This window comes from Pithys albifrons, chromosome 6, assembly GCF_047495875.1.
Source record: "Pithys albifrons albifrons isolate INPA30051 chromosome 6, PitAlb_v1, whole genome shotgun sequence".
Lineage (NCBI taxonomy): Eukaryota > Metazoa > Chordata > Aves > Passeriformes > Thamnophilidae > Pithys > Pithys albifrons.
Window position 1 is genome coordinate 27640466 of NC_092463.1, and position 12371 is coordinate 27652836.

At 35.4% G+C, this 12371-nt stretch overlaps 1 protein-coding gene across 3 annotated transcripts in view; it reads right to left on the reverse strand.

The window, feature by feature from the left end:
• The window catches only part of AKAP6 (A-kinase anchoring protein 6), a 301632-nt gene that overhangs the window by 49281 nt on the left and 239980 nt on the right, over positions 1-12371 (reverse strand). For all 3 annotated transcript variants that reach the window (XM_071557960.1, XM_071557958.1, XM_071557959.1), the window contains exon 11: positions 2015-2161. In XM_071557960.1, coding sequence (XP_071414061.1) covers positions 2015-2161 — 147 coding nt within the window. The remainder of the gene's footprint in view (positions 1-2014; positions 2162-12371) is intronic.

The window sequence follows — 12371 nt, forward strand, 5'->3', positions numbered from 1 at the left end:
TTTTTGTTCTGGAACAGTTTGCAATCATAAATTCTTCATAAACAGAATACTTCAGAGAATGGTCCGTCTTCATAAATATACGACAGAGGACATCAATTTCATTTAATTCACAATTTGTGTCAGCACAGCAGATGCCAATGCCTGCCTTGATAGGGTTGTTTAATATGCAATTGAGACAGAGTAATATTCAGCACAGGGGACAAAATTTCACAGATTAAACTGTACGCACCACTGACATTTCATTCTAATGTATTTCCATTCCACAGTGTTCACCTTAGATGAAAGTAATATTAAAAACCATATCCCTCTATTTTGCCATTGTTAGAAGTTCAAATCCTTGTCTTTAATTTTTTTCATGCCAATTAAAATGTAATCATGCCAATTAAAACAGTATGTCTAGTGCTGTTAGTTTCTGCAGAGGTTTTTATTAAATTAAACAAAACTCTATCAAACTCTGCTTATTATTCATGAAATTGCATTTAACAGGAAAACTGCAATAGTTATATTTTATTTTTCTGTAAATGCTGAAATTAATGGCAAAACTTAATCCTGAGGTATATTTTGATTTTAACATAATGAGAAACAAAGGGCTTCAAATTAGGGCTTCAGGGTTTTTTTCTTAAGACAGAGTTTTTCTAGATTTTTAGAATTATGATCAGTTACTTATAGTTTGATATCCTACCAGCTTTAATCAGTGACACCGAATTAAGCTGATTAAACACACTGAAATTCATAAACGTAAGACTTATATCTGAAATTATTTTAAAAATACAAGTTGTCATGATCAGATGTAAAAGATTAGGTTACTAAGTCCTATTTTTATCAATAAATTTATTAAAGATCAAATAGGTTAAAAATGCTTATGGTGATGATGCAGATTAAAATTGAAAAGTAATAAGCTCACTGATCATAAGACATCTTTTAACATTTTCTGACAATTTGCACAATTAGAGAATCAAGCAATTAGAAGCAACTGTGCTGAACTAAAAAAGCCCCACCCTCTGAATGGCTATTGCATCGCTAAATAAGCTAAAGTGACACAAGGCAGTATTGAAAATGCTTTTGCAGGTTGAATGTATAGTTTACTCTTAATACATTAGAAATATTTTTTAAACTAGGATAATAGCATGCAAAATTATGCAATGTAACTTTACTGCTAATATCATACATCTACAATTAATCATTTAAAGTAATTTATAAATTTATCTTACCCTTGATTTGAAGTGAAGGCAATTAAGGAGAGAAGTGGATGGAAAAATATATATTTTGACCTCTCTCTCTCTCTCAGCTGTTTTACAACAATAGGACAATAGTGTCTCCTGCACAGTGCCATCATCAGTCCCTGGGTTACAGAATCCCTATATTGCTTTTTTTGCCAGATTCTTGTATCTCACTCTTTGGCTGAGACCCAGCCCATCATAGCGTGAAATGAATTACATGAAACTTTTTTGGCTTTTGTCAAAAGTGAGCTGAATACAGCAGCATGAACCGTATCCTGGCTGTATTCTCAGTTTCAGGTATGCAGATTTGTACTGAGTCTGTATATTTGGTTTTGAGCCATCAGTGTGACCTAAAGTATGCAGTGACAACCCCACTTTTCATCTTAAAGGTATAGTAAATAGTTAAACTGTAGATGTCTCTAACATGTACCTTCAGAATAAATTCTATTAACATTCACTCAAGCATGACAGTCAGTGTATATCAGATATACTGCATTATAGTTGACTTGGTGCATACCCGTAATACATGGCATATTTTACTTACATTTTTTATGTATTAAAGAACTAAAATTATTAAAGTCAGACAGGAGACAAGCATGGAATAAAAAAAAATACCAAGAGAAGAGGAAAATACTATGGAGTTTTTATAATAGAATGAGTAGCTTGTTTGAAATGTATGTGGTGGATTGAAAGAGAGAGATATTTGTGCCTCAAATTAGAAATCAGACAGACAGTGTACTTCAACATACAAAAATGTCCACAAAACCCACAAACAGTAATAAAAATGCAAATACCCCAAGCAGTTCCCATTTTTCATTAATTGAATCCACTTTTTCAAGGAGATCGTTTGGTAGTAACACACCACTTTTCTTCAGAGCTTCAACCTTACTAAGCAGTTCCATCTTTTTCGGGTGCCTGATTGACATTTCTACATTGTATCTCTAAAATGAAAAAAAGTATATTGTATTAGCTACTGTAAAGAACTTTCATTATTAAACAAATAAACTTCCACTGTACGTGCCCAGATATTACTATGCTGACTCTGATATTTTTCTTTTTTTTTTTTTTTAAGTACACAACCTTCTCATGACATGTCATAAGAGATTTAGGTCCCAAGCATGTAGACTTCCATGTGACATATCCATGCAGGTAGTTAGCAATTGATTACATATTGTAATATTCAGGCTCTCACAATATTCGCTTGTACAATTATACTCACCAACACTCTCCCACCTGAATCTTGATCTACCTTTGTCTCATTCAGGTTAGTGGTATCATTTTTCAAATACACTACTTCAGCAAGTAACACTCAGGCCCTGCACTTAAAATAGCAAACCAAAACGAAACAAACCCCAAGGAACTAATTTCATAATTATGTTTCCTCTAGAGTTTGTTCTTCTCTCTTCCATTGTGGATTCTGTCTCACACATGGGCCTGAAATGCTAATACACGTGAAAATGTGAGAGTTTCACCTTATCAAAACAATTAGACATAGTGCCCTTAAAATCCAGTACCAGTAGTTTGATTTTTATTTCATCAACCAGCAGAACACTGAAAAGGTCCACAAACAAGAACATCCAAAATGTTAAAACAGTCCAACAGTTTCTTAAAGCTGAAACTACCTTTCATGTCCCGCACTGCTATTTATTGTTACAAAAAAAAAAAAAAGACAGAGACAACAAGTATAAAAACGAGAGATTCTTTCAGAATTACTTTCATAGGGTTTTTAAAATATTTTAGCTTTATATTATTTATAGTTTATAAAATGTATTCTAATCTGTGGACACATTGGCAAATAAATATTTTTAAATGCTGTATTCCCTGGAAACCTGAATTAACTACTATATATAATATTTACTAAATATAATATATATTATGTATGTTTTCATTTGGTACAGTAAATTAAAAAACCCCATAAAATTAATACACAGATATCCACTCATATACATATTCTGCATGTAGTTAAGTTAATTAAATATAAAAACATTCATTGAACTAGAACTTTTGATATGGCCAAAAAGATGTCTCTGACTTGAGAGAGGAAAGTTCAGAACACATTCTCACAAAGGTGTTTACAAGACATACATAAATTATGCATAGCTGTTAGCAAATTGCTTCCTAAACATTAAGCTTTCTTTGCTTTAAATTCAGTCAAGAAAACTGCTATAGCAGCTCATACTGAAAATGTTAATAACTGGGCTGAGTATAAAAAATTAAATGGGAATCAGGAATGTTTAAAACATGGGTGCCTTTGCCAGATTCAAGAACATGCTCTGTAGGAAAACAAAGCAAAAGTACAATTGGAGATAGCTTAAAGAATATAATAAAGGTGTGAAATCACTGTTTCAGCTAACAGGTTCTCAGCAGTTCCATGCATATGTTTGCATATTGTTAGTTTCATATTTTAATCTCTCATTTACACAACACATGCACATCATTTGTATTATGTAAACTTCAGCAAATATTAGTCATTTGTGGATCATAGAGCAAATGTTTTAAATGAGGTGATTTAAACCATTTCTCATTATTAATGAACACTGATCAGGTGCCTGCGTATCCAAAATTGCATGAATATGCATGGTAAAAACCAAGGAATTGTTTATAAGAGTTTGCCTTTTGACACGTGGTGTACTGCAGCTAAGGCTTGACATATACAGCAGTGGCAATACCTACCAGGCTGCGTACCAGGGGTCTGCACCCTCCAAGAGGCAACACCATTTTATTCAACTAATATGTTCAACAACCATGATTCTTGGTCCTGTCTTATTGCCTTTTCAGCTAGAATGGTTACTGAAGGAGATTACAATCTTCTTTATGTAATCTGATTTCTATTTAAAGATGATATAGCTGAAAAGGATTTGCATAATTATTTCCATAAGTACATGTAATATCAAGGGGAATCCAGAGTCCAATTTGCTAGGCACTGAAATCCAGTTCGTGTGACTCCCTTTCCTCTGTCAAGTGAATTAATAGACTGAGGGAGTCCTCTAGCTGTGTGTCACTGGTGCAGACACAGCCAGCTACTGCTCTAGGCTAGCACTTGCTGCTGTCTGAACTGGGGCTGGGGATGTTCCTGGGCAGCTCAGGACTGATGAAGAAATAAAAAACATAGCATGTTTCATAACTACAATGCTCTTGTTAACATAGAAACAGAAGACATTTCATTTAATTTTGGACCAGATAAAATAATCCAGTACTGCATAATCCAAATAGTGTGACAGATGTTATAAAAGGTTATTACATTAAAAACTAAATAAGCTAGATTTTATGTACGTGCTGGTTTTGTCACCGTGTAACCCACTGTATAAACAAGCATGATTAAAAGTACTGATTGATAGAAAATGCATTATACAGTAAAAGTAAAAATTGAAAGAATTTAGTTGATTAGCTGATGTATTGGTATGTGACTGAGAGTCAGTATTGTTTCGCTCATGGATATTTAACATGCAGAGTGTATTTTAAGTTAAGGAAAGAGCTTAATGTACAGGAGGTACAGCGTGAGGACTGCTAGCACAAGATGCTATTGCTAATGCTATTTTTTAATCCATTAAACACCTAGACTCTATGCAGTTGCATGGAAAAACTGGCCACCAGCTCTATCACTGCTGCACAACCCCAGTCTGGAAGGACTACTTAATCCTGTGGTGAGAAGATAATTTAATCTAAAGATTCATTCTTTCCTCAGCTTTAAGTGACAAAAAGCTGCTCCATTGTGACATTGTGTGGGTGTTATGATATAGAATAATATAATATAAATATAGATTAAGGAAGTTAAGGTTACAGGTTTCTTGCAACAGCCACAATAACAAATAGATGAGTAATATTTATTTCCCACAACACCTATCACATTATAAAACCGGGGAAAAAGCCCAAGCAATATATTGGAAAAACAGCAAAATATTTACAGCATGATTAGCTGTGTGTATGCATGGCTGGTTTTGTGTTCTTGAAGCCACTTAAAAGAAATCCAAAACACTGTTACATAAGTTAAAGAATTTGGCTTTTTTATTTCTTCTCATTCAATACAATCAATAGTTCTTAAAGGTCTAAGAGTGGAATTTAAAAAATAGCAGTAGTATTTATCCATTAATAAGTTTGGCAAAAATATTTAAGCCACAAGAAGTTGAATTTCAAAACAAAACAAGTTAAAACCTTACTTCCTCTGATAAAAACATTCTAAGAAATTCAGGCAGGCTTGATTGAGACACATTTTTTGACACTTCACACTAAAGTGTGCCTTTTTTTCTTTTTTCTTTAAAAAATTATATAAAACATTTTTTTGTGTGAAAAATCACACCCGAAAATTCTGCCCAAATGGAGACTGGAACAATGCCTTGTAACAGTGTTAATTGTCACCATGGAAACCAGAAGAATAAGCCATTTTGAAACTGGTATAGAAGGCACACATTGAGCAACTCAAGCATTTTTCAGCCTCCCTCAGTGTTAAGGAACAAGATGCCTAGTCACTGAGAGGTCAGAGAAAGAAATCATCATGAAAGGTTCGTAGATGTGCACTGTCTGGTAAACAATAAAAAAAATCTGTACACAGTTAACAACTCTGTAAGACTGCGCACTGCATCTTTCAGAAAGAGAAATGCCACAAAAAGATGATCAGGACTGGGGTGTAGATTCCAACCCTCGAGCAAAACTTCAGGGCAATATTATGCGAACCTTGCCCCTAAAGCTCCCTGGGAATTCTGTTGTTGTAATAAAACTTCAGAAGAGGAAAGGGAAAAAAAAAAGCCTGCATGATGGAATTCAAAATAATGCTCTAAAAGCACACAGAGAGATTAAGACATCCATTGTAAGACTTTTGTATGGTGCTTCTGTTGGTTATAGTGAAAAGAGACCAGACATACTGAACACACAGTGGAACTATGGCTACGGAGTACAGAAGAATTAAGCCAGTGAACTTTCTCCATTACTAGAATAAGGGTGTGCTATTTGTAGATGTTCTGCATTCCACCATTCACATACTAACAAAGTATCTTCCATCAAATGGCACTCTAGGATATACAACTGAGATCGCTGAGTGACCTGCGACTTTAGTTTTACCTGCATTCAGTCTTAAACCTTAAAAATTTGCCTTCTGGGATGTTTTGACTACTGCAGACACCAATAAATACAGACACATACTCTCAGTGTCTGCCTGTGCATGCACAGTCAGCATTGGCACACATTTGCAAAATGTACTGCATACATAAAATTGAGTAAAGAATACTCTGCAAGCAAATTCACCAAATACATAATATAAATATATACAAACATATATATACCCACATATAGCAATATTTGTCCATCATCTCTTTGCACACATTCTCACTTTGCTTTCTGGGTAATGTTTGCACTCTTCATGCTAGGCTTCATGGTGGCCCCTTAGGAAACCCATGCCTAATGCCATTCAGTGATGAACAAAGAGTCTTTTTATTCCAAAGTCCAGGGTCCAAAGCTCAGCTGTATACAAGCAAAGTGAAGGAATCTGCTAGAGGCCAGCCTACCCTTCACAATAGCCCTTAATGCTTCTACCTTTTTGGTACTGTCAATGTGAAACATTATAGAAACTGTCCAGAAGCTTGGTTATATTTCTTATGCTGTCAATAGCATTAGAACCTCTGGACAACATTCAAGATCTGGGCTGAGCGATCTGTCCAGATGAATAGCAGTTGCTGTTTCTTGCAAACTTCATGCATTTCACTATTAGCAATTTATGGCAAATAATTGCACAGAGAAATTATAAAGACTCCTACAATTGTCCTTGTAAATTAATAATAGGTTTTCTTGATTGGGATAAATTTGATGCTGAGCCTTTGGAAAAATTAAAAAGTGCAATGTCATTTAAAATTGCCAGAACTCACAGAGTAAATTACATCTGAGGTTAAGAATCAGGTTTTCCTCTTCTAGTTTATTCCATTTGCATGATCTGGAAATCATATTACATTGGCTATGTATTGTTAATTGGACATAGATTGCATTATCTTTGATATAAATCAAACTACAAATATTAAAATGAATTGCAAATTCTGTAATAGAAGATCATAAAACAATCTTTTTTAAGTATCTCCCATTAATAATTTAATTCCAATTATATCACTCGGAAAACTCAAGAAGGAGAGTGCTAACTTATTTCCATTTGCCTTTTTCCCCTACAAATAACCACAATAGCACAATATGTATTTGTGTGAGAGTGCATGTGCATAGGAGTTCATGCCTGTAAAACAAAACAAATATTAGCACTTTTGTCTTAAACCCCTGCAGACACCTTGCTGCACTATTTTTGTTTGTTTCAGGAAGTAGCAAATGCAGATTACACTTCTGCCATGCATTGCCTTCTGTGGCAGTAAGAGAAATAAGCATATTGAAAGAAATATTGAGCAACTTCAAGAACAAAATTTTGGCTACATTAAAAAATTATGCAGTTGGTATCTTTTTTTTAAAGAAAGGTGATCCCAACCCTTTAAATTTTACTATAAATGTAATATCTTTTTGAAGACTTTGTGTGCTCTTTAATGAATTTATATTAAATATTTAATACTGTTTAGGGCATATCCACTACTACCAAAAACAGTTATATTCCCAGCAGTCCCACTGTTTCAGGCAGAGGGCTTGATTGATCCTCCTAGCCTGAATTGAGTAGAATGAAAAGAAGCAGTTGGAAAATAGCTGCAATCATTTAATGCAGATGACCTCTGACAGGCTCACAGCTCTTCTATCTGAACAGAAATTTGCATGGGGTCTCTGTGCAGAGGAACAATGTAACCTAAATGGTAGACAATCTTTATTCTAATGAAGTGGGTGTCAAGGTCAATGTAAAACTGCAATGATAAATGGTGCACCACTAGGCAAGAGAAGTTGCATAGGCATTGTAGTGCTTTCACATTAATTGAAGGCTGAAATGCACTGAGTGAAAGCACAAGACTCTCTTTTCACCATAATGTGTTAATGCACAAATGTTTAAATGTTTTATTCAAGCCCCTAGCCTGTTGGCACAAATCTTATTGCAAACAAAAATACAATAGTTGGCCAATAACCAGAAAAATAGAACTTTTTATTAGCTTGCCTTATTTCTTGAATCCCTAACAACTTCCACAATCTACTCAGAGTACCAAAAGAATAACAAGTCTCCAGACACCTCATGTAATTCCCATGATCCTTTTTCTGTTTAGGATATCTGTCTTTAATTAGTTCCAAACAAGCAAGCCTTTAGACAACTCTTCATTAGATACCATTCCCAATGAACTAACTGCGAGAAGAAAAGTCATTCTTCAATATTATTATTTTCTAGATTCCAAGTTTTCTTTTACTATATAGTTAACATCTCCAGGTGTCTTTTGTTCTCAGAAAGAATTGGACCAGTAAAACTGGGTTTTGTAATGCAAAGAGTTGTGTGCCTAGAGTGGGGACTAAACTACAATCTGTTATTGTGGCTTTGTCAAAACTGCAATACGACTATAATTATAGTACTTCATCAGTCGATCAAGCAATTCGTGGAAGGCAGTACATTTTGTCTTATAAAAATGAGGAGGACAGTAAGCTGCTTTTTAAAATCCTGAGCTGCTTAAGCTTGTTAAGGGTACATTGTTTGCTAATACACTCATTAGCAACCAAGCATTTTAACTTCATCAATTAAACAGGAAATGGTGTTGCACCATTAGTTTCACAAAATGCTAAAAACCAGATAGGAGTCTACAGTTAAGACATTTAGAAAACGTATTTTCACCTGCAAGCTGCATTATACACTTCAAACCGTTTTTATGCAGAGGGTGTGTGTGTGTGTGTGTGTGTGTGTGTGTGTGTGTGTGTGTGTGTGTGTGTGTCTGTCTGTGCACGAACGTAGGTGGTGAAAGCCCTGCAGATAGTTGTGAAGCTAATGATATATATATACACACACACATACACCCACTTAAAATTTGCCAAGTCCCCTAAGGATTGCTGTTAAAGTACAACCTCATTTCTTGACACTGATGAACATTTACTCATCTCAGTAATCCCAAGGATGACAGAAGTTTATTCCTGTGAACAACTAACAGCTTTCCTGGATAAACTAACAGGTTTGCAATCTGGGTGTTAAATTTAGAGTATTTATCAGCCTTTACAGTTTTAGGCTCTTCTGTGAGAATAGGTATTAACAGTTCGATTAGAGTTATTAGACAAAGAGCTATAGTTTGATATTAGTTAAGAGGATCTGCAGCACTTTCAGTTTCTGGGGGTCTGTGAGTGACACATACTGTGTTAACGCCATTTTTATTTTACAACTCGCCTAAGCAAGGGAATTTTCCATGCAGAAATCAGTCTTCAGGATATTGCAATTCAGAGAATAAACTCCAGTGGGGAGGGCCGGGGGGAGGGTGTGGGGAAGTGTAGTGTAAAGGAAAAAAAAACAACCCCCCAAAAAGCCCCACGTTAGTGATGAAACTGTTTAAAAAACTGTACAGCTTCATCTGTGTGTGATTTGTCAGGTCTGAAGCTTTGACGTGCCCAAGGGGCAGACCCCAGCGGGGCGCAGGCTGCAGAGCTAAATAGCTGTGAAAGAAGTCTTAATGTAGGATGGAATTCAAACTAACCTTGACATGACCTCGGGAAAAATATGCAAAAAGTAAAATGAATGCACTCTGCAAGATACATCCTAATTTTGTGGCCGAGCTGGTTAGTTTCACAAACATAACTGGGACTTTAAAAGCAAAATAAAAAGCAAGGGAAAAGGGGAAACTTCAGAATTCAGAGTAAAACTCAAGCATGCATGGGGTGTTGCTGTGGAGGCATATGAATCATTTGGAAACAATCCAAATAAAAACCAACACTGAACAATATTGTTGTCAGCCTGTCTATTCAGGAAAATTGTTTTTTTAGGTTGAATATCAATGACATAAAGCCAAGATTACATCACTACATTACTAAGTCTGTTGTGGCTTTTAGCCGAACAAGCCCTGTGGATCTACTGGCTGATGGCAGTAATTCAGTAAAAAAGTTTTTAAGGCTTCTTTTTTTTCTTTTTTTTTCTTTTTTAACCTTTGTTACTATAAATATGGTGGAATTTTGTTTATATATTGATTATTTAAAATTTTAAAATCCACATTTCTCAGTTTGTTCTGCAAGCTTACTACTTCATACAAACAATAAAAATCTGAGTGGGTGTATTGAGCCTTAATTTGGCTTTATTATGCATTTTGCCCGTCTTGCTCAGTGTTCAGTTAAGCAGGGAGACATCCACCTTAATACAGCGGCCAAGAACTGGCTAATTCACTAGATATATGGAAATTGTAATTGAGTGTCAACTTGCGTTGAAATTCAATCCCATTACCTTCAGAATGCAATTTTGTAGCAATACCAGTTATTTACTATACTATTAACCAGATTTTAAATATAAGTAAATTGCTGAGAACACAGAGCCAAAATACATCTGTTGAAATTCCTATGAGAGGGTAATCTTGTAACAGGTGCATGAGAGCCACTGGATCCGAAATGGCCCCCCTGCAGTGCCACAGGGCAGGTGACACTGCAGTTCAGGTAACGCCACAACATTGGTACACTTGGTGTTTAACAACTTATCGATCTTATAAACCATGTGTTTCCCTGGGTTCTTTGGCTGATATACGACGGAATTTCTGAGATTTCTCTTGCATTGCTTGCAACTATGCTGGTAGAGTTTGGAGGTTGTTTTCACAGCTTGCAACAGAGCTGTGACTTTTGGTATAGACTAATAGAGATGCAACCAACAGACATGCTTAACATATAAGATGTCGATTTAGCTACATTTACACTTATTTGTAATTTTTTCTGGAGAATAATTGAAATTAAATAAATAAAAAATTATGCGCTTTAGGAATTAATAATTAGTATACTGTTGGGATTATGCTCATCTATATTTTGTTGAGGAAAACCCCACAGACTTAGGGAGATTCCAAAATACTTGTGTATTACTACAGTTAGCCCATTATTGAGCAGAAAATATATTTGATGGCACGGAAAATGTTTGGCCTGGAAACAAAAGGTGTAGTTGCAGCTCCATCCCTGGCACATATTCTTGAAATCTCATACAGATACACTTTCACATTTACATTTTTACAAAATAAAATACAACAATGTAAGATTATGGAGATTTTTTTGAAGAATATATTCAAAGAAAATCATTTATAACCTGTTATCCTCTCTTCTGTTAGGCTGTGCCTGCTTTTGCAGTATGCATGAAACATAAAATTGGAACTCCTTTATACAAAGATTTAATTCCAAATGCACCCACTATTGTCAGGCTGTGTGTTACAGGCATCATTCTGTTTTGAAATGGATGTTCCTGTGCATTTATCTTTCACAGACTGGCTCTTCTGAAGTCCTTATTCCATTGTTACTCAGCCAGAATGCTAATGGTGATCAGCAATAGCCTTCCATGAGAGAAGTTTCACGGAAAATCTACAAGTAAATTATCCTCTCTTCTAGCAACACCTACTGGGATATGTTTAGGGTAGAGTATCTCTGGGCCCTCATCTTCTTACCTGTTTGCTATACTGTTCCATAGGAGAAGAGGTTCCCTGCTGCAAAAAGACCCAAATGGAAAGTGAAGCTCCACAGATCAACAGAGGCAGAACTCAGAGTCTCCACCAAAGGACAGGAAAAGCCACAAAGATCAGTACACCCAGAATTTAAGGCACAGTGGCTTTAGTAACACAAATTACTAAACCTTGTCAACTGTGAGAAAAGAAAATCATCCCTGGCCTATGGCAATAGCTCTACAGCCTCTGCAGGCTGGTGTGCAACTTCAAGTCAAGGTCAGACAGACACTGCACCAAGCTTACTCTGTCTCTGACCTCAGATCTGAGATCTCAATATCTGCAGTATCTAGGATAACAAAATTAACTTAAAAGTAATTTAACTCTTTTCTACACAACAGAACTGAAACCTGTTTCATAGCCCATCTAGGTGCTGATTGGAACAGGTGTTGACAGCAGATTTCTCAATTTGCCCTACAGTTATAATGAAAAATGTAATTTTTATTTTAAATTTACATCTTGAACTGTCATAAGTGAAAGATAATAATTTTTACAATGTGCTATTTGATTTGTTCCTTATAATTTTCCTTGTGTTATGTCAAAGTTGGCACTTGCAGCGGGTCCACTAGGAGTGCTAAAACATCTCCACTATCTAAAACACTGGTATTTA